Genomic DNA, 22,311 nt, shown 5'->3' with positions numbered 1-22,311 from the left:
AATGAATTGACCCTCCACTTGAGCAGATCAATGCCAAACATCGGATCGTTTTTCGTTTATTTTTATTTTACATCCTGTTTCCATTACCCCCAGCGTTGTTTTCATTTAAGGGCAATACATAACTATGACACTGTTTTGATTATTAATTTTAATTCAGTCAAATTGTATGTTTTGTGCAGATTTAACTATTCTGAAAATAAATGAAAACGCATTTTCACGTTCCTTTAAATGTGTATATAGTGATCGTCATTTCGTTGATTCACTTGAAGCAAAGCATGTTTTAATAGTGTCTAGGCCATGTGACCAGTACCAACCGCACGTTATGCAAAATGAAGTACTTCACAAATAAATTATAAATAAATAAATAAATAAATAAATAAATAAATAAATAAATAAATAAATAAATAAATAAATAAATAAATAAATAAATAAATAAATAAATAAATAAATAATGTACTACAACTCAGAACAATTAAAATTCAACCATCAGTACTATTCTACACACTAGGTCAACACACGATGCGTGGGCTAAACCAACACTTGCTGAAATGGAGCGCTAATTAGCAGAAAGCTAATTAGTGTAGTTGATACCGATTGCATCCCATCAAGGTAAGCCGGTTTAACGAAGCATGGCCGTGCAGTACCTCCCTCGTACAAACTGCTATTGTGGTAACAGAGGGCGCGAGACAGAGTTGCATTCCTGCTAATTACTCAATCCCGCATAAGCGTATGGACAATCGCTTGTAATTAACCTTTCCATTATTGATTCAAGGAATACTTTTTATTCAATTAAACGAGTTGATCTCTGTGTTTTCGTTAAAGTGGATTAACTTCAAACCGTAAATGTGGAAGGTATATAAAGTTAGTGTTACGTTTTTATCCACGTCAGTTTACGACTTGGACTCATTCGTCACACATCTGAGCGTGTAAAGGTTTTAATTGAAGATATTTCACAGGAATCGCCAGATGGTACGTACCGATCAAACCATTTTGTATCATTCTGTAGCAGGGGGCCATCTTGTAATTCTATCAATCAGAACTGTTTGCGTTATTAGTCGAATGTCGCGACATAAAAATCTTGGAGGGTATGCCCTTCAATTGATCTTCAAGACGAGGTGGGGGTCCCAGTGAACTAAACTGAAACTAGACAAAGGCAGTATGAACTGAGATTGATCAAGATGGTCTGTCGTCTGCTTCAAGCTCCAACGTGGCGCCGGGTTTGGATCGATCGGTTCTTTAATTTCATTTAGACATAATTAGAACTTGCAGATCATGTCCCGAGTCTCTAATTGACTACAAATTTAAAAGAATCCATTCTTCCGTGTGGAAGAAAGGAGGCTTGTCCCGACAATATCCACGAATCTTGATACGATGGAAGTGCAGCGGCGCACATAGTGCAGATCCCCTCTGCTTCAGAACGCACGATAGACAAATATTTTGAGAGAGCACTTTTGTCGTTGTCGTGAATGGAACAAGCCCTAGTACAAAACCCGAGCCACTTTTCATTTGCTATCATTACCACCCTTTAACACTGAGTCCTGGTGCATGAAACAAGTATTTAGTCCTACAAAGGGGGAGCGAAGTTAATGTAGCAGAAGAGGTGATGTTAAAGATGAAGTCCGGTAATTGTCCTGTCCTGTCGGGACACAATGGGGGGAGCCCTAGCCTCAACGTCTATTGACTAGTTTCCCCGTATATCAAATTGCCTTCTATCCCTCAGTCTAATGACAGCCTGTCACGGCGCAGTCCTCTCCCTTCTCGTTCTGCCATTCATCGCCAGCCAAGCACCAGCGACCTCATAGAGGGCAGTTTCGAGCTGGTAGAAATGAACAGCAATTTTCTCAGCAGAGTCGCGCTTCAAAAGGAACACGATCAAATTCCCTACCCCATTGAGGCTCAGCCTTTGCGGCAAGAAGAGGGAGAGATCATTATTTTTTAAAGTCATTTCTTTGTAAAGGGCCCGGACGGAGGGTATTCACTTGTTATTTTCCGCCATAATTATGCATATGAACTGAAAGAGGGCCAAGGCACGGGAAAACTATTTTTTTCTGAATTCCATGCAAGTTTAAGGGCGATAATGACAACCTGTCAGAGATTGTAGCGATAGAACGGACACAGGTATTGAGAGCTCAAGAGTGCACGACCTCAGCACCATGTCTCGTGCAGCACGAGCTCCATCAGAGCAGACGTCAATGGATAGCAGACGAGACTGGAACTAGGATGTGACCTGTCAAATGTTGTGTATTCTGACTTTTTCTTGAAACAGGTAGGATCGGTGAACACTTTTTTTTTATCAAAATTATGATATATATTCCATACTTTAACTTCTTACTTATCTTCTACATGAAGATAGGCGAAGTAGGTGTGGTGTTAGTGTTTACACGGACAAAGGAACTGTGAACTTCGCTTGTTTTCTTTTGTTTCGAAGCCAATAATTCTCGAGGTACTGTTCCGTTGTAGGGACAGTCTCTTTGGTTTTTCGTCCTTAGGAAAACATGTTATTTTAAAGGTTATGTTTAATTGCTTACCCGTTAACGTGGACAGGAAGAATGTTGGTATATTTATGGACAAATACAACCATCTTGCCTCTTTTCAAGCGAATGGTATGTTAACCACAGTACTAATGAGTGCAATTCTTCGTGCGGTATGCAGCAGCCGTTGAAATATCTTATTTGAATCAATTTGAAAATATTATCAGTACAAGAAAACATGTATTTTCTGAACCAGTATTTACGTCAGGGCAAGATAAGGATGAACCACACATCAAACTTCATTTTGAAAACAGTTACTTCAGTGTACGTTCATGTGAGCTGTAGAGGAATAATACGTATGTCCCCTAAGTCTAAGCCTAAGTGTACCAGTATTAACTCGACGTTATTTTGACGCCAAAAGTAATCTGGCTCGCCTGGAGTCCCGACACAGTGATTTCTTCCGGGGCAACACTGCGTGAAGAGAATTGCAGTCTATGGAGGCACTCTGCATACATAACAAGGATAACAGGTCGACCTTTGTGTATCATGCTTTTGTCCCTTTTGGGCTGTTTTCAGGTTTAGACAATATCAAACTTATTTATTAAAATCTTGTCCAGACAGTTTAACATGTTAATTATCAAAGAGAACGGGTTTTTTCGAAAATGTTAAAATTGTATATTTGTGTATTTCGCTCAGTGTCGTGGAAATAATTCAATCATTTATTCTATAGTCAAACAAGAAAAGGCTCTATGATCTGTTAAGGTAGATTGACACGCAGCTAATATTTCATATTTTAAACCACATAACACAACATTGTGTCTCAGAAGCACCGAATATATTTATTGAGTTCTTGAACGCTTTGTCGTGATGAACCCTGGAAACAATAGTTGCCAGTACTCCTACTTGTGTAAGTCGACAAACACGATGACTGTGGGGTTGCTGTATGAGACCTGGCAATAGCATGTCATCGTCCCTGACACCTGGCTTGGTGTGTATGCTATCAACCACTGTTTTATGTTTTGCCCAGACTCATTGAAATAATGCTGATTAAAGCATAAAAAACTCACTTTTAAAAATAGTTTATGCAAGTCTTGCTTCCCTGTCCGGTCTTCAGTGAAAGGGAGTATGTAATATTAAAATAAGTAATAAATAAACTCGATCACAGGACAGTAATGGAGAGGAGACAAAACACACGTGGCTTTAAGGTGCAACAGTTTAACTCGTGACAAACGGTATAACAGAAAGGGGGCATTTTTTAAAATGGCTGAGTTTTCAGGTAAACGATTTTATTCAGAAAGTGATCAATATTGACAGGCTTTAAATACATGTTACATTGGAGCCAATACGCTCCAACCTTAGCATCACCAGACTAATGTTTAGTTGTTTGTGTCCTGTATTTGCCATACAGGCGATACTACTAGCGTCCTTGTGTATTGTTGTTGAAACTAACACACACATCAATTAAGTACGCTTTCAACATTTAAAATCAAAATATTATTCTAACTCGTCTTAGGAATCGATACTTGTCCCTTTAGCAAATGCTTTGAAAACCAGGCGTCCCTGTTTTCTATATCAGCTGTTGTGTGTCCATTGAGAAGGCTTATATTTACAGATTGAATTGAGCTTATTTGTATCATGTTCAGCAGGAATATCATCAATGAAACCGTCAACAAAGGCATGTGAAGCATAGGCCGAATTATTCGTATATTTGGTACTTGAAGAAATAACGTAAAGCGCTTGAGATCCTGAAAGAAATTCGGTCAGTCATCCCAGCACGAGACTGGAGCTTGTAGCAGACGATAAATTTCGAGGGTGTGCACGGGTGCAGTCCTCGCGCGCTCACGTAGAAGTTGTGGGAAATTTAAGGCTAAAACTTTTGGCGAGTTCTTAAGAGATACTTCCAGTTGATTGCATGTATTCATTTTCTTTCGCAGGCTTTACAGTCGAGACTATAGAAGCCGCAACACGCTCCAGTGCCGACTGACGAGCCTCGCCGAGCCCGGCCGGACTTATTGCTGAGTACCACTGAAGCAGAAGCGATATACTACACCAGTACGGGCGAGACGGCCAACGCTAGGCGCTCCCAACAAGAAGGAGCGGACTGTGGATAGAGGATCGGGACAGTTGTGCAGAATATATACAGAAAGTGTGCCCTATACATGCTTCAGATGGACATACAAAAGTAAGATGGCGTCATGATGCATCCCACCTCTTCCTGGATCCCCACCCCTGACGGTTAGCCACGTGGGTGATGGCAGTTCTTCGTGTTTACAACTGTACTCGACCGGCTATGGAGCTCACCGTGTTCCAGGGGTCCGTCCATACCGCCTCCCTGGCCGTGTGTACCGTCCTTGTGTTGTTTGTGCTCATCCTTGGATCTGTGGGTAACGGAGTCGTCATCCTGTCGGCCATCAAATGTCGAAAACTGAGATCGAACTTCGATCTGCTGATTGTGAACCTTGCGGGTACGGACTTTATATTGTGTACCTGTTTGTCGCCCGTGTTTCTATACCTGTTGTTCACAGACCCGCCCACACCGAAACTCTTCTGCGGGAGCTTCCTGTTCCTCGGGACAGCGTGTGGCATGTTGTCTCTCCTGACCATAGTCGCCATCGCCATCCACAGACAGGCCCGTGTTGTGGGACACGCCAAGGGGACGCTCACCCCCACCCAGACCGCCGTTATTCTAGGAACAGTGTGGTTTATTAGCCTCTCCACAGCGTTAGGTGGCACTATGCATGTGACTTCAAACTGGAACGACTCCTTCCACAACTGCCAAGTTATCATCAACAGTGCAAATCTGAAAACCCACAACTTCATCTTGTTTTTCATCAGCCCCGTGGCTTTACTTGGCTTTGCAATCATCATCGTATCCTATTTAATCATCGCACGGGCTGTGAGGACCCAAAGTCAAGTCCGAGCAATAAAATCTCCTGGCACTCAGACCACCATATACAGACCGCCGAAACCAAAGTCCAATGACAAGAAACCTCTAGACAAACGGCCGTTAGCCTTGGTACCAAAGGACAAAGGAAAGAGGTTGTATCCCGGAAGATATTGCCCGTGTTGCAGCAACCAAGCTATCCTTGACAAGGAGAACAAGGCGGTGACAATGTGTTTAGTGGTTATTCTGACTATAGTGTTGTGCTGGAGCCCGTTGGTGATATCTCAGTTCGTGGAGTTGATTACAGGAGAATCTATCATTCTGTATCAGGTAAAGCTGTGTGGTATTGCCCTAGTGTTCCTCAATAGTGCTCTGGATCCGTACATCTATGCCCAGCATAACGGTCGGATTAAACACAAATATGGACGGATGATTTGGGAGGCGTTACGATGTGATTGTAAAGGACCCAGAAGGAAAATCATAACAGTGCCAGGTACGGGGAAAAGGGAAAAGTTAAAACACAAATCCCAATCTCACGTTGACCAGGACACGCATACGCTCAATCTAGCCTCACCAAAACAGACTAAAAAGTTCATGGAGAAGCGTGCTTTCCATGCTAATAATGTACTTCAAAAGACGTACACATCCAACATACTGCTGTACCACAATGCACCAACTACTAAACTTGATAAACCAACGACGCCATGCGGTAACAATGGCAGTGCATCTGTTAAAAAGACCAACCAAGTTGGGGACTTGCAAGCAGTTGTGTACGAGGTGAAAAGTTTTGTCCACAAATCCTGTTGCCACACAGGGTCCCCCGAGGACCATAGCTGGGTGGAGTCTTGACCCCTTCCCCTTATCACCCCCTCCGTACCAGAAGGGGGTGTTGGTTTACATGTACCCCCCGCCAGTGTTTTGCTACCCGCTTGGATTCAAAGGCCCATTCTTGCGCCAAGGATTAAGTTTCCCTTCTTATGGTAATGCCGAGAACACAGCGACTTAGCTGTGCCTTGTGATGTAAATCTGTAACTTCTTCAACGGCCACTTTTCAACTTATCACGGGACCCGAAACATATTTTTCACCTCTGACCTAAGTATTATCCAAAGTTATCAAACCATTTCGGCAGAACTGTACCTTGAATTACGCTCATTATGCTGCTAAGACGTTATCGCTCTCCACCTCGCCTTTGATGTGATTTTTAACATCAAAAGCTCATAACAGCACAGGTTTACACACCGTAACAATGGAAGCTGTAATGGCAATGTTTTTTATCGAGCGTTAACAGATATATATAGTCTTTTGTCTTGAACATTTTATGTCGGAAGCAAGAAGCAAAATGTATTCTGATATGCAGTGTTCAGGCTGTGTGCTTTTGACATGCTCTCAGGTCACTGAGTCCGGCGACGTGTAACATGCCTGTTCTTACTTCCCAGGTGCTTGTATGCGCTATGGCAGGTACCAGCTTGCCATTTTCACGTCAAATAGAACTCTTGAAACACTACGATTTTGACACATGCTTCTAGAAACCCAAAACTGGCATTTGACGAATTCTCTGATGTATTAAATATGTAGTTTGTGATGTTTCGGCCTTTCCATATAGCAACGCCGTGAACTGTGCTGTTAGCGAATTTTCTCAGCGTAAGTGTAAAGCATGATTTTGAAAATTAACATTTACTTTTTGCCTCTAACATGATTCAGCAACCTTTCCGCTGCCATAAAAGAAAAAGTCAATAGTTTTTTTAGATCCTTCCCATATGGTGTACATTCTCTTTGATAGAAGGAAACTTTCTGTGGCTAGGGGGAACTGGCATTTTCGGTTTGGAAATGTTAGGATGTGAGGAAAAGGACTTGGATGACGAATGACTGGTTATTGACCTTCACTGCGAGTGCGGAGGGGGATAATGTACACACAACAAGTGCAATGTGACTTATAAGTTTCGAGATTTTACGAGACTTGGGCCCAGCCATCGTGACGGCTGGTGGTAAAAACGGCCAACCAAATCTTGGAAAAAAAATACCAATGGATTTTTAATGACTCACGCAATACGTAAAGATGTTTTATTAATAAACAGAACAATCAGTACGTGCTGGGCTTATAGTCGAAACCGTAGCTGCCATTTACTTTTTAAAAAGAAGTTTGGCGGTCTGAACAAAGAAACAGTATGTGTAACTTTGGCGAAGTAAGAATGTCTTTGTTGGAACTTTGTATTGTATTACAATGTGGGTGAAAACCGTGCTGGTGTATGTGAGACGGAGCAGTATTTTATGTGTGAGAGAACTTGTGTTCTCTGAATTGTACATATGTGGTAACTGTGATGATGAACGTCTATTAAATGACAATCTTGCTCATCTTCGTCCGTGTTGTGGTTTTCTATTGCTGTTAATCGACACCTTTATGTCAAAATGACGTCACAAGACCGTTGCCATGGATACGTGTACTTATTTCATTACGATATGGTATATCCTACTTAAGTTTTCGATCAGAAAGTGATTGACTATTCTGTTTAAGTTAAGTGTTGAATACAGACATTTGGACGATGGAATTACCATGTTTTCTTAAAATCGTCATCCATTTAACCACGTGAAGTTTATAATATTCAAATATTTCCTACTTCGCAGAAGAATGACTAGCCATTAACTATAGGGATATGAGAACTATTTAGAAAAATTAAGAAACAAACGAAACTCAATGCTATAAGACATTTGCATGTGGTACTTTCAGAATCAGGAATTAGAATATCCATATGGTTTAAATATTTATGTGATATAAAAGTAGAAAACAAACATGAAAACGAACTTGTAATATGTTTTCACAACAATGACTTCCTGAAAATATATTGTTTTCAAGGAACAAGGGGTATTAAGTTGACACAATAATAGTGGTATACATGAAACTGTTGACGTCATTAATATATTTCATAATTAATATTTTCAAAATAATAACTACATTGTTGTAATATCATTTTAAAACGAAGTTAATCTGTGGGGACATGCAGGTACTGTTAAAATTGAAAACCCAAATTGAGTGCGTTCGTTATTTGTAACCATGAACTATACTTCACCATGAGCGTTACCTCCCTAATTGTAATATGTTTATTCCTATAGCCTGACACGTCAATTATTTACAGCGTCCAGAAGTGCTAATATCTCGCTACATGGAAACTGGGTCAATGTTTCCCGCATAGCGATATGCTATCGGCCTGTCCCAACACTCTCGACAGGCAGAACCCGCTAAATGGGTAGGCGTTTCTGAGGAACTGATTATGATATCTTGACGCTACGTCGATATACATTAGGGTGTCACGATTCCCCAATTTATCACAAATGTGCACATGGCAATAGATATACGACATGCCTACCCATGTATCGATTCTTGTTTTAATTCTGTGTGGATATAAAACAAAAATACATGCATTTTCATATTTTTGCATTAATCAGGCCTGACTACTCGGGCCAGTGTTACACTACTGCCAATCATGAAACACGTTTGTTTGTTTGTTGTAACGCCACACTCAGCAATATTCTAGCTATATGACGGCGGTCTGTAAGTAATCGAGTCTGGACCAGACAATCCAGTGATTGACATCATGAGCATCGATCCACGTAGTTGTTATACGATGACATGCATCAACCAAGTCACCGAGCCTGACCACCCGATCCCGTTACTCGCCTCTTACGACAAGCATGGGTTGCTGAAGACACAAGAGCCACAATTGCAAATATAAACTATCAGAACTACCCAAATTTACAGATCACTCGAGATAAACTTAAACTGCTTCATAACAAAAACTTCAGATGAACCAGGTCACGTCGAAAATTGAGATTTTCAAGCATAAACAGTGCATTGCCAAATATGTATCGATGCTGAATTAGGCGTATAGTGACTCAAGTATCGCGATATGTATCGATGCTGACGTAGGCGTATAGTGACTTAAGTATCGCGATATGTATCGATACTGACGTAGGCGTATAGTGTCTCAAGTATCGCGATATGTACCGATACTGACGTAGGCGTAAAGTGACAAGTATTGCGATATGTATTGATACTGAATTAGGCGTATAGTGACTCAAGTATCGCGATATGTATCGATGCTGACGTAGGCGTATAGTGACTTAAGTATCGCGATATGTCCCGATACTGACGTAGGCGTAAAGTGACAAGTATTGCGATATGTATCGATACTGACGTAGGCGTATGGTGTCTCAAGTATCGCGATATGTATCGATACTGAATTAGGCGTATAGTGACTCAAGTATCGCGATATGTATCGATACTGACGTAGGCGTAAAGTGACAAGTATCGCGATATGTATCGATACTGACGTAGGCGTAAAGTGACAAGTATCGCGATATGTATCGATACTGACGTAGGCGTATAGTGACTCAAGTATCGCGATATGTATCGATACTGAATTAGGCGTATAGTGACTCAAGTATCGCGATATGTATCGATGCTGACGTAGGCGTATAGTGACTTAAGTATCGCGATATGTACCGATACTGACGACGTAAGCGTAGAGTGACAAGTATCGCGATATGTACCGATACTGACGTAGGCGTAAAGTGACAAGTATCGCGATATGTTTTGGAATATAATATTAGTAATAGTTTTCTGACAAAACACAGTTATTTTTATGGAGTGAGATACGCACATCGAAACACAGAAACGGGAATCACTAACCATACAGTGCTCTTTCGTCTGCCATACAGACCCGAGACAAGTATATCCAACACAGCCCATGCAAGTCTATAATATTTGGCAAGTCAAGATGACTGTAGCTTGAGAATGTCACGGCTCCTTTTTATTATATTTATTTGAAATAATTTAACGACTGTTTTTTCTGTAAAATATTTTCATTTCAGGGACAAGATGTTAGTCTAAGTGTTCTTGTACCAGCCTTGTGTTAGGTATCGATGGTATGACAAGTATTTATCAAACTCAGACCAATGTCAGATGGAAGATCGGGACACAAGGAAGTTCGGAAATACAAAAATAGAGAAGAGGTGGTGCCAAGCCCCACGGTTTTCATTTGACGATAGCATAAGGCATAGTTAAGCTTTGTTCTTCCTGAAATAGCGGTTGTTCAATACATAATTTATTGATAAGTGCCTTAAGAGCGGGAACAAACAGCAACATTTCCACAGAATCCGCGCCCTAAACACACACACGTGAACAAACACCCATAGTCGTACATAAGAAAGAAAAGAGGCCCACATTTACCAACTTTAACGATTGATAGCTGCGTTGTGTTATACAATGCTCCTCTGTAACCGTCAACATGTGTGTATATAGACGTCATATAGGAGATTACAGAGTCGCGCTTGATGCGGCTGCAGAACAGTCTGAATTCAGCGCGAAAGGTGAATTATGTCATTGTTGAAAGTGATGGGGTCGAATCTGGAACAGATAAACGAGTAGATTACATAACTACAAAAAGGTAACAAATTAAAAGCCCATCTGGGCCTTTTTTGCCAACGATGTGAGTGTTGGCCCGACTTTAACGGGAGAGCCAGCGCGAGCGAGTATGGTTGTACGACGTTTTTAGCAATATTCCAGCAATATCACGGCGGGGGACTCCAGAAATGGGCTTCACACATTGTACCCGTGTGAGGAATCGAACCCGGGTCTTCGGCGTGACAAGCGAACGCTTTAACCACTAGGCTAGCCCACCGTTCCTTTAACGAGAGAGAGTGAGTGAGGATATTTGTTCAGAATCCCTTATTATTAGACCCATAATTTCCCCTGCAGAATCCTTTATTATCTGACCCATAATCTTCCCAGCAGGATCCATTTTTTTATTTGACCCATAATCTTCCCAGCAGAATCCTTTATTATTAGACACATAGTTTTCAAACCAGAATCCTTTAAAATTAGACCCATAATCTTCCCAACAGAATTTTTTGTTATTTGACCCATAATCTTTCGAGCGAAATCCTATATTTTTATCATAAATGGACACCTTAATTTCTCAACAGAATCCTTTTTTATCCTAAATGGACATCTTATCTTCCCAGCAGAATCCTTCATTTCTCATAAATGAACTGTTGATGCTTATTCCAAATTCAGTTTACTAAGCAATAGACGTTATGACAGGTAAACTTTACCGAGAAATATTCACGCCCAAATGCCTTACCCACAGGGCAGCTTATGTAAACACAGATGATTTCGGTTAAAATCAGCTGTTTTAAAATATGGCACAGAAAAGCGAGCATGAATTATCAACACTATGACGACACTTCTCGAATTCTTATTCGTTTGAATGTATTTTTAGCATCTTTAGGACGAACGAATTGATTGGAATTTATTTTAAGATATTAGTTTCCATCCAAAGTTCTCACGCTGTACGAGTGGTCTTAGCGCATCTGCACTTAGATGCGCCAGTCTGCAAACTAAGTGAACATTATTGTTTAAAAGTAAAAAGAAAAAAGATGGAGTTCTTAAACAACGGTTCTATTTTCGTGCGATACATCATCAGTTTCTGCTGGTTTAATTGATGCCTTCCTGCACCTGGGAGCACGACGGAACAAACGATGAAACAAATATTCCTTCACACTGTGCCTTGGAGCCTTTTCCAAAATCGACAGAATTCCAAAACAACAGAAAGAATATGTCTGAAAAGGAGCACTTGGTATGGTAACTTTGAACTTGTCTAAGTTCTTGATGTGGATTCCACTATAACATATTGATCACTTCGGACTTTTCTCTCCCAATTAGCTAATACGCCGTAATATAACTGGAATACTGTTCAAAGCGGCGTCAAACCCAACTCCCTCACTCACTCACTCACTCACTACATCATACTGTTTACAGCTTTTAAAAAGAAAATCCATAACGTCGGTAGATTGTTGAAACAATGCTGATGAGGAGAAAAATGTTAACTCGCTCACTCGGAATGACTTTATAAAGAATATTATACACTACCGGGCAAAAGAAAGTATACATACATGCTTGATGGTGGCTAAAAATGAAACAAACAAGAAATGGTTATTCGAAGTCGCTGTATATCCTACGGGTAAACTTGTGTTTTAGACCTTAAATTTGAAGTGTTTCGGCGACAGTTTTCAGCCTAGGAACGTTTTGATGACGTTTGTAAATTTTTTTGGCAAAATCATTTTTCAAGTGTATTATTTCTTTGACCGGCATTTTAGTATCCCAACTCTCGGAAACACCAAAAAATAACTTCACGCATTAAACCCATTTTCGGAATCAAACATGTTTTATTCTGCCTTAAGATCGAACATTTTTATGATGAGGCTACGTCATGTTGTTGACTACGACCTAACACGAATGCAAAAGCTAAAATGTGGTACCCCTTTACGACCACTAGACTAACATTAAGTCTATGAAATCTTATGTTACACAACACCCTTCTCGACTCTAAAATTGAACAAATAATTTCCCCGATGCTGTTTATGAAAAAGAGCTTGCTAGAGCTGGCTAGACTTGCTTTTGTATACATACCTAGATTGTTGGGTTTTTTTCATAAAATAAATATATTCCACAGTCATGGCGCAGGACTATACGAACACCTGCATGTCACTCGACCGATATGCACGTGTCTTTGTTGACTTGTTGATACAAACTGCATGTGTTGAACCTTTTAACGTGAAAAAAATACGTTTTTAAAATACCAAAATGTACAGGTGTTAAAAAAACACCCACCCGTGTTTTATACCACTCAATGGAAACTGAACAGCGATCAAATGTTTTCAGCATTCTCACACAATACATGTATATATATCCCAAACATGAAAACTGTTCAAACATTTTGGGAGACGTTATTTACATAGCATATAAAGAATATACTGGGCGTTGCTGAACATACAGGGTCGATACGAACAAAGCATCTAACATGTCTCTTATGACTGCTATACCAAAGACGATGTACGTTCTAGTGTCTTAATCACGTAACTTTTACAGTCAACAATCAAATCCTATAGACAACCTGAATACTGCAGGAGAAAGACTGTAAATTTTAATGTCATTTCCGAGTGGGTTTATTCACGGATATATGAAGACAGGTGAGCTTCAGTCCCGGTGTTTAGAATCTTTAGTTCTACTTATTTGTTTTTGAACCTTTTCTACATTTGCCGACAAGTATCCTGTTAAAGCGCATGTGTTTGTACATTTCGCAAATGCACCGGTCAACACACAAGCGATATATGCATAAATCAGTTGAACTCAAACAAACTGGTGCCGACGTTTGTGAAAATTGTAGACCTAATTAAGCTTTAGACGAACTTTAAAGACCATCACCGACAGGAACGTGTTCAAAACGTATTACACGCTGTTAAAAGTTTCTCAAAGGAATAGAACCATTTGCTACATCATGTAATTCGTTATGAAAACAAATATATCGTGTATTCATATTTTGTAAGATTTATGTTCCGAGAGCTTAAGGATCGTGCCTGTGTTGGGGACAGGACAGCATGGTTGTATTGTTGTATTGTCAGACTGGTTGGGCTAAAAGGAAGAGATGTCGCTGTTGTATTGTCCTATTGTCCAGCGAGTTGGGCAATGGCTGGTCAACACCGTGTCACAAGCACCTGCTGGGTGGCACTAATTTACCGCGTCGTCTTTGGCCGCGTTTTCCTCACCCAGCGCGGATATCATACCCACATTAAATACCCGTGGTCCGTGATGGTTAGAAAGGCTCGGTAAATCCGAGTCTGAATCTGGAACCCACCCACAAAAAATATGTGTTGCCAAACGCGAGAAGATAAAAGGGCGCAGCCTGCGCCGACAATAGAGTCCCCGCTTGTGTCAATATTGAATAAGGTCGGGAAGCAAGTCAACTTTCAACATCTCCGTCCTTTTCTCGACCAAAACGGGCTTTGACCAAGCCAGTAAACCAACAGGTCTTTAGCAGGGCCCCTCAGTCTATATGCTCTCTCGGTTTGTTGTGTGGCGGCACAACATACCAGTGTTTCTGGGGGGATCTCTAGGTCGCCAGCTAGCTGCGACATGCGGCCTCATCGTGAGAGAATGACGACAACAAATATTTCGGCGGTTCGCGGCACTATTGGGCTCAACTTGCTACTATCAGGCTTTTAAATATGGAAGTATGCCCCGTCTCTCCCGTGTTTTAAGCCCGACGTGCCATTGATGTTGAACGAGCGCAACAGCCAGAGCTTCATCCCGTCAAGGTCAAATGCATGGCGCTCACATTGAAAAAAGCGAGCAAATATGTGACGTTTTTTATTTCACATTTACGCTAAATAGAATTCGTAGAATGAAAATTGCTCATATTTAACTATTTAGCACTCGAGGGCAAAGGGACTGGTTATGCCAGGTATCTGTTTTCTAATGGTGTGTTACCTCCAGTCCGCCAATATTTTTAATTTGTTACGTTTGTAGCAATGCTTTAGTCTGAATCAAGAACAGAGGTGCACACAAACAGTGCCCGTCCCTGTCTATTTTAGAGAACAAAGACATCCGTTTTTTCTGAATTTGAAAAAATGGTCGAATTAGGAAGATCAGTATCGTGTAGAATTCAGTATTCACTTCGGGTATCCATGATGGCATGACTATATTGTTGGCATATGTTTGAAAATAAACAAACACAGCAATAAAACTGAAGATTTGCATCTTAGTTATTGTCGTAAATAGAAAACTGGGACGTAAATCGATTTTTTAATGGCCGTTACAGCAAGGTGAGATGAGCCAGTTGCCTGCTTGTCGTGCACTCGCATCGTCCTCCAACTGAATTTAGTTTGTGGTGTCAAAGAACATAACGTCCGAGCTTTGTCAACGGCCTTGAGCGAACTAATTTCCGAACTGTGCTTTATAAAGGGTAAAGAAGACGCTGTGGTATGGTTGTACATGATCTCTGTGAGTGTTGTTTAATGCCGCACTCGGCATTATTCAAGGTATTAACGGCGAAAATATGTCCTCCTTCACCACTGGATATCCCCCCCGTGAAGATCCGGGTTCGAATTGCTCTTCAGAAACCCATGATGGGCCAGGCAAACCTGTGACTGAAAGCATACCGTATTTCCTCTATTAGACGCCCGGGCTTCTATTCATTTCGGACAAGCCTTTGACACGGCGTCTATTGGAGGCCCGGCTTCTATTTTTACCCCCATTTCACTATGACCACGAATGTCCCGAATCGTCACGAAATGGAAATATTTTAATTGATCGACCCGGCGTCTATTAGAGGCCCGGCTTCTATTTTTTGCACTGAACAATTTACCCGGCGTCTAATAGAGGAAATACGATAAGAACGGTCCACGACACAGGGAACAATGACGCCCAGTCACATCACATAGACCACGCCATTCTCATCACACGGATCCTATAGTAACAAGCATGGAGTACTAGTCCTCGCCAATTGAAATAGAATCACGAAATTTCGCCATGATTAATTAATTAAGATAGTTGCATTTACTAGTACTTATGAAGTGAAAGCCACCCATTCCGCCGATAAGTAATATTACTTACAGCAATGACAAATGAGCAAAGTGCGCCTTTAAGAAATATCCATTTTGCTAGCGATAAACATCATCATTGAGTCTTTATCACGTGATTACTGTCCGGGTAAGATCCATAGGGTACTTTTCACTGTAATATTCAGCAATATTCCAGCTGTATCACGGCGGTCTGTAAATAATCGAATCTGGACCAGACAATCCAGTGTTTGACAACATGAACATCGATCTACTCAATTGGGATAGGATTACATGCATCAACCAAGTCAGCGAGCCTGACCACCAGATCCCGTTAGTCGCCTCTTACGACAAGCATAGTCGCCTTTAACGGCAAGCATGGGTTGCTGAAGACCTATTGTAACCCGGATCTTCACGGGTGTATATTACTATTACTAACCAGACCTAGATCACTTTTGTCTTTTCTACCACATTAAGCCGTTGTGTAACTGGAATACGCGTTAACACTCACTCACTCACTGGCCAGCTATTTCAGTGTGGTGTGAATGGGGAACACGTGCATTCACATAATTATGTCGACTGCACTCTAGCGAACAATAGGGGATGTGTAGTTTCTCCAGGTTGAAACACCATCCACGAACGTTAAAGTTGCTACAGAAGAGGATCGGTGCCCATTTCCTGTTGTCCAAGGGCGTCATGTGTTTCGCGCCGAGACTCGTTCCACAAGCTTCCTTAGACCTGCTTCTGTCCCACTCCCCGGACGGTAACAACAAATTGCTTTGTGGAACTAGGATATTTTAAAAGTGCAAACGTTTTGCTGGGAATGTTTTTAAATTTTTTTTAGCTTTTTAAAATATTTTAACAACGCTAAATAAATATCACCTCATACTCGGTCTGTTTTTTTAATGACCGTCATGTATAGAATGCCCAAAATAGCAACCGTCATGGTTCGTGGAGACGGTTTATTTGGGCTATCTGGTTTCATGAGTCTTTTTTAGTCAATAACTGTGCAGGAAATGCCCTTCGTTATGTGTCAATCATCATTTTACCCTTACCAAACAACTACCTCATGTATTGTAGGCTTAATTAGGGAGGTCATTTCAGAATGTGCCAAATATTGTATTTCAAATGAATAAATTCAATAAATCAATACAACATTATCGCACCGGTCTCCAAGTCACCGAGATAGGACTAGACAAACCATCAGTTAATAAGCACGAACCCGATCAAAACAAGCTGGCCAACCTTTTTCACAAAACGTTTCTTTTTGGTTTTGGATTTTTGTAACGTCACATTCTGCAATATTGCAGCTGTCTGTAAATAACCGAGTCTGGACCAGACACTGCGGTGATTGACATCATGAGCATCGATCTACGCAATTCGGATATGCTACCATGCATCAACCAAGTCATTGAGCCGGACCATCCGATCCCGTAAGTCGCCTCTTACGACAAGCATGGCTTGCTGAAGACCAATTCTAATTCGGAATCTTCACGGGTCTGAAAAACACGTTACCGGTCGGATAACGAGGACACGCTGAACTTTAATGCATTCATGCATTGTGAAATATGCTGAAACAAGCTGTTACTGTTACTGACCATCCCGTCCCGTTAGTCGCCTCTTACAACAAGCATAGCCACCTCTTACGACAACATGGGTTGATGAAGACCAATTCTAACCCGGATCTTCACAAGTCTAAAGAAAATATAACCAGTCGGGTAACGAGGACACGCTGACCTTTAATGCATGCATGCATTGTGAAATATGCCGAAAGAAGCTGTTACTGTTACTGACCATCCCGTCCCGTTAGTCGCCTCTTACAACAAGCATAGTCGCCTCTTGAGGCAAGCATGGGTTGCTGAAGACCTATTCTTTACCCGGATCTTCACGGGGAACTTCACGAAACGAGGCCATGTATTTTTTTTCTTATGAAAAAGAGTTGAAATTACTTGTCCATGGGGAATACAATAACTCTTGAAACATGTGCTCCCTTTCCGTGACCAATCGACTTGTCCCGGAATGACACGAGTGGTCACGAATGGTAACGTGCATGTTTGTTTGTTTGTTGTTTAACGCCGCATTCAGCAATATCCCAGCTATATGACGGCGGTCTGTAAGTAATCGAGTCTGGACCAGACAATCCAATGATTGTCATCACGAGCATCGATCTACGCAGTTGAGATCCGATGACATGCATCAATAACGTCAACGAGCCTGACCACCCGAGGTGCTGAAGACCCGGATCCTCACAGTACTGGCAGCGGAGGGAGAGGAAATGTTTCTGTGACATTTGAGCACGTGCAGATCAAGGATCTGGTATATGGCGGAACTTTTACACCACGCTGATAAACTAATACGCCACCTAGCGTGAAAATTAAACACTGTAGAACTCTGGAGCACTGCGTGTACGGGTGGGGAGCAGTTCCACGTGTCCCGCCACGCTCGTTGATCGTCTCCTGTATTTATGCGCCATGTTGGATGCCCAGCTACCTCAGTGCCGTGTTGCGGTGATAAAGACCCACAGGCTGAAAACTAATAAATACACGAAGGAAATAGATGGAAGTGTGATGGTGCGGTCCGGGACATTTAGTCTTAAATCTCTCATTCTGCTGGGAAACATGGTCCAACGTGAAGAAGAAACGGTAATTTAGCCAGCAGTTGAGGTAAATAATTATTTGTGTTACTGCATTAGCATGAACACGTATCGCGGTGGTCTCCAAATCTTCAACCGTAACACGGTGGTGTGGTATCGAGAAATCGCTGCAAGGGTTATACAGAAACTTTTTATTGCCTCTTTAAAACTCAATTTAAATTTAATCGTCTCTTATATTTGAATGTTTAAATGAATTCATTTGGTAAAAAAATCGTTGGTGCATTTCAGACCAGGCAGAAGATAATGGCGATTAAAGCTGACGGATGAGGACGATAACTGCCCCCGTTTCACAACGAGTTGTTAATGCGACAACTTCAATGACAACGTCAATGCATTAGGGCATGCTATTCATGGCTGGTCTGTCACATGTGGTAGTTATGCCTCAACAATAATTTGCTTTGTGACTATTGTGAGTAGATTTCTGATATAATCCCCCACACATCGTCTCCAGGTGCCCCGAGGGAATTCCTGGGAAGAATATGTCCTCAGCATCCCATGTTTGTCGTAGGAGCCGACGTTGTTCATGATTTCAATCTCTGGTTTGTCTGACCCAGACTCGATTATGTACAGGTTGCTGTGATATTGCTGGAATGTTGAGTGCGGCGTAAAGGAGCATTCACTCACACGTCTCCAATTACGTAATTAAATAAGCATCAGTCAAATACCTACGAAAAAACTAAATTGTCCCCATAAATTCTCGAAACAAATATACATGCTGAAATAAAATTGTCTTCCAGAAAAAATACTTTGATGCAATTTGTTTTTTAGAAAGAAATGTTTAGGTTTATAGTTTAAATTTAAAACATAAATAGTCTCCAAACAAACACCCCCAACCCCGAATATCAAATGGTCGGTCGTTTATAAACGAACTCTGGCTAATAATGAAATCAACATGAAAAAAATCGCAAAGGATTACAGCACACCGCATCATGTTTACCTTTTGACAACAAACAACGAATACGTTGGAAAACGTGAATATACAATGTGAACAGACAAAAACAAGCGAGCCATTTAACAACCACCGCTGTATCTGAAAAAAGATTTAGTCTCCAAACAAAATCCCCAAAACTCTCCCCCAGCCCCGAACCAGAATATAAAATGGTCGGTCCCTAAGTTTTGCATAAAACGGCAGGCATAGGTTGCTGGTTCGTGCCATGCATACACAACCGTATAACCTGAACATTATATAAACAGGGATATCTGCATGCGCAATCGCACATACCATGATCAATGACTAGCAGTTGATTTGTTTGGGGCGCCAAGGGGACGCCACAAGGCAATAACTACCTACATGGCGTTTGGCGCCCATCCAAAGGTCGGCTGCAGAAACACAAGCACCTTCATCTTGCATCTGGATGCACCGTTAGGAGGGGTCACGGGCAGAGGGCAGATCCCGGAGGACCAGTTGAGACACGTGGAGGACATAACGAGGACAAATGAATTAAATAATGTTTACATGCATTCCTGCAAGCTGTGTACATTAGGTCACTATATGGATCATCGTCTGGCTGCGGGAGGAAGTCTTGTCTCAGTGGAGAGGCTTGTTATGGGAGTCGGATGCGGTCTCCCTGGGGATCCATCTCACCACGTGCTGCACGTGGAGATGACTTGGTTTCAGCAGACCGGAAGAAGGGCGTAGTTTGAATCAGTACTTAACGCAGCACTTTCAATATACATACTATTGCATGTTTGTGGACAGCATTCGGGTCATCAGACTGTGAAACCCGTTAACTGGAAGTCTATGGGACCATTGGACATATACAGTACAACCTTCTTTTACTCGAACCCCTTTAACTCGAAGTTTTAACTTTATGGTATGTTTACAATAGTTTTGCGAGTCTCGAATTCGAGAAAACTCGGTGTCGTTTTGATGTACCGATGACTTCTAATGAACGAGGTGTCACGGTATGTCGGGTTATCCGAGCTCGAGACAAGCAGAGTGCCGATATAATACTAAAATCCCGACAAGGATTCTATTAAAATGACTTACTGATTGCAAGAATTAAGGGAACGGGTAACGCGGAAGGAATTAATCTGAAATGATACGAGGCACCTACGGTAAGGTAACCAGATGATGACATACATGATATTATGTGATATAATGTGACATATCAGATGGTAATATTCCACTCTGTGTCTTATCATGTTTATTATTTTAAATACTTATGAAACATTGATATTGAACGTAGCAGTAACCCTTTCGCGGCTATATTTCTATGTGTTCCTGCATATGAATAGCTATGGTTACGAATCTATTTAGACGAAGACCTGGTGTAAGCTTGGTCTGGGAAGTTTAATACCAGCGTTTGAAGACCCCTTCTATGGCTTATTCGTGTGTACAATAGGATTCACATGTGTTACCCTCAGCAAATGTTAACATACAAACTGGCACCACATCATAGAAGCTGGTCTGCCTCCCAGATCCTGGAGAATAAATTGAAATTGAACCCAGCTCTAGACTGATTAGGCAAGTCTAGATTGCCTCAGGTCTGAGATTAAGCATTGATCTGGGCTCGAATTTAATTATTATTTTGTGGATATATAATTTTTAAATAAATACTTTATTTCTAGGACTAATTGTTAGTCTGTAGAAGCTCAATCTCATTAAAGTTAGATCTCGCTGCCGATAAACAAAGATCTAAGGACATCCCATTAAGGGTCACGTCAGCGCGACCTTTCATCCGTCTTATCATGCAACCTCGGAAAGTTTCACACGGAGTATTCCAGCTATATGACTATAGTAACTATAGTTACTGGCTGTACGACTGATAACGTCGAAATCATCGGCTATCTCTCGCTTCAATGGGATAAAGATTTGAAACGGAAGTTACTTTTCAATGCCCGAGGGAAGTATTGCCATACGATCTCGGCTATCTATCAGACACTCCAGAATTTTCATTTGTTTAGGTGTCAAGTTTTGAGTCGCGAACTTTGTGAAAATATTTTTCTGGGATGGAAGTCGCTGGATTGAAACTAGTGCCCTAAAGAAAGAGAAAGACGCTTTCTGGTTGGCTAATGCCAACTTCTTGTTAGCCATTTCATTGGTCGGTCAAAGTTCGCGAAAGGTCGTGCTGACGTGACCTGTAATGTAATGTCCTCAGATCTTTGTTTAGCGGAAGCGAGAAGTAAGATCTGATTTTAATTAGATTGTATGGAAGCCGATTCGTGGTTGTTGCCAGAGAAGAGGACTATACCCAGTCTTGTTGCACTCGTACGACGCGCTGAGTGTTGAGCGCAGCGCAGAATGCCAAGAGAACCACGTTGTAATCTTCGCCAGTAACCTTGACCTGTTTCGCTGATCCCCGGTTATCCATACACCAATTTCCTCGTCTGCAAATCAAAAGTTAACTGTTTAATCTAACAAGAACCGGTTACTCTAATCAAAAACAGACATCTTTCCAATTTAACACAGGATACTAATAGGACGCCAACCCATCCGTGCAGTCAAGTTGACCTATGACTTAGAGATGACGAAACAACGGGACTTCCACAAAGTACATCATCTCCATACTTGCGTCAAGATAACATCTCATGGACCGAGTTATTTCATAATAGTTGTTTTGTCATCTGACACTATCATTAGTGTTTCTTCAACGTGGCGACACGCAATCCTACACCATTGTAAAAAACGCTCCCTCGGCAGCCATTGTTGAGACAACATACCTTACAATGGAAACTGGGTGCCGGGTTACATCAGTTAACGGAATCAGGAGTCCGAACAATTGGAATGTTTCTATACTTCACCTGATCCAAACCAGGAGTAACTCTTCCACCCCTACGTGGCCCCAGATCTCGTTTGATAACGCCTGCGGTGTAAGGTGATATGCCAGCGATAGAGGCCGACACGCAAGGGCCGTGAAAGGGTGAGCAAGAAAACAAAACGTTACTATTTCAAACCTCGAACGCTTAC

General features: G+C 41.4%; 1 protein-coding gene across 3 annotated transcripts in view; it reads left to right on the top strand.

Moving 5' to 3' along the window:
- LOC124118670 (39S ribosomal protein L14, mitochondrial-like) overlaps positions 1 to 22,311 on the top strand; it is a 56,082-nt gene that overhangs the window by 9,282 nt on the left and 24,489 nt on the right. Inside the window, exons 1-2 of one of the 3 annotated variants that reach the window (XM_046480868.2) lie at positions 1,834 to 2,266; positions 4,406 to 7,712. The exons of 1 other annotated variant lie outside the window; for it this stretch is intronic. In XM_046480868.2, the coding sequence (XP_046336824.1) occupies positions 4,723 to 6,204 (1,482 nt within the window). In that variant the 5' untranslated portion in view covers positions 1,834 to 2,266; positions 4,406 to 4,722 and the 3' untranslated portion in view covers positions 6,205 to 7,712. Of the gene's footprint in view, positions 1 to 1,833; positions 2,267 to 4,405; positions 7,713 to 22,311 lie in introns of those variants that run through there. One more of the 3 variants, XM_046480861.2, reaches the window with a different exon arrangement.

This window comes from Haliotis rufescens, unplaced genomic scaffold, assembly GCF_023055435.1.
Source record: "Haliotis rufescens isolate VD_foot unplaced genomic scaffold, xgHalRufe1.0.p SCAF_3, whole genome shotgun sequence".
Lineage (NCBI taxonomy): Eukaryota > Metazoa > Mollusca > Gastropoda > Lepetellida > Haliotidae > Haliotis > Haliotis rufescens.
Note: the sequence above shows the minus strand (reverse complement) of the source record. Positions and strands in the feature narration are given on the sequence as shown.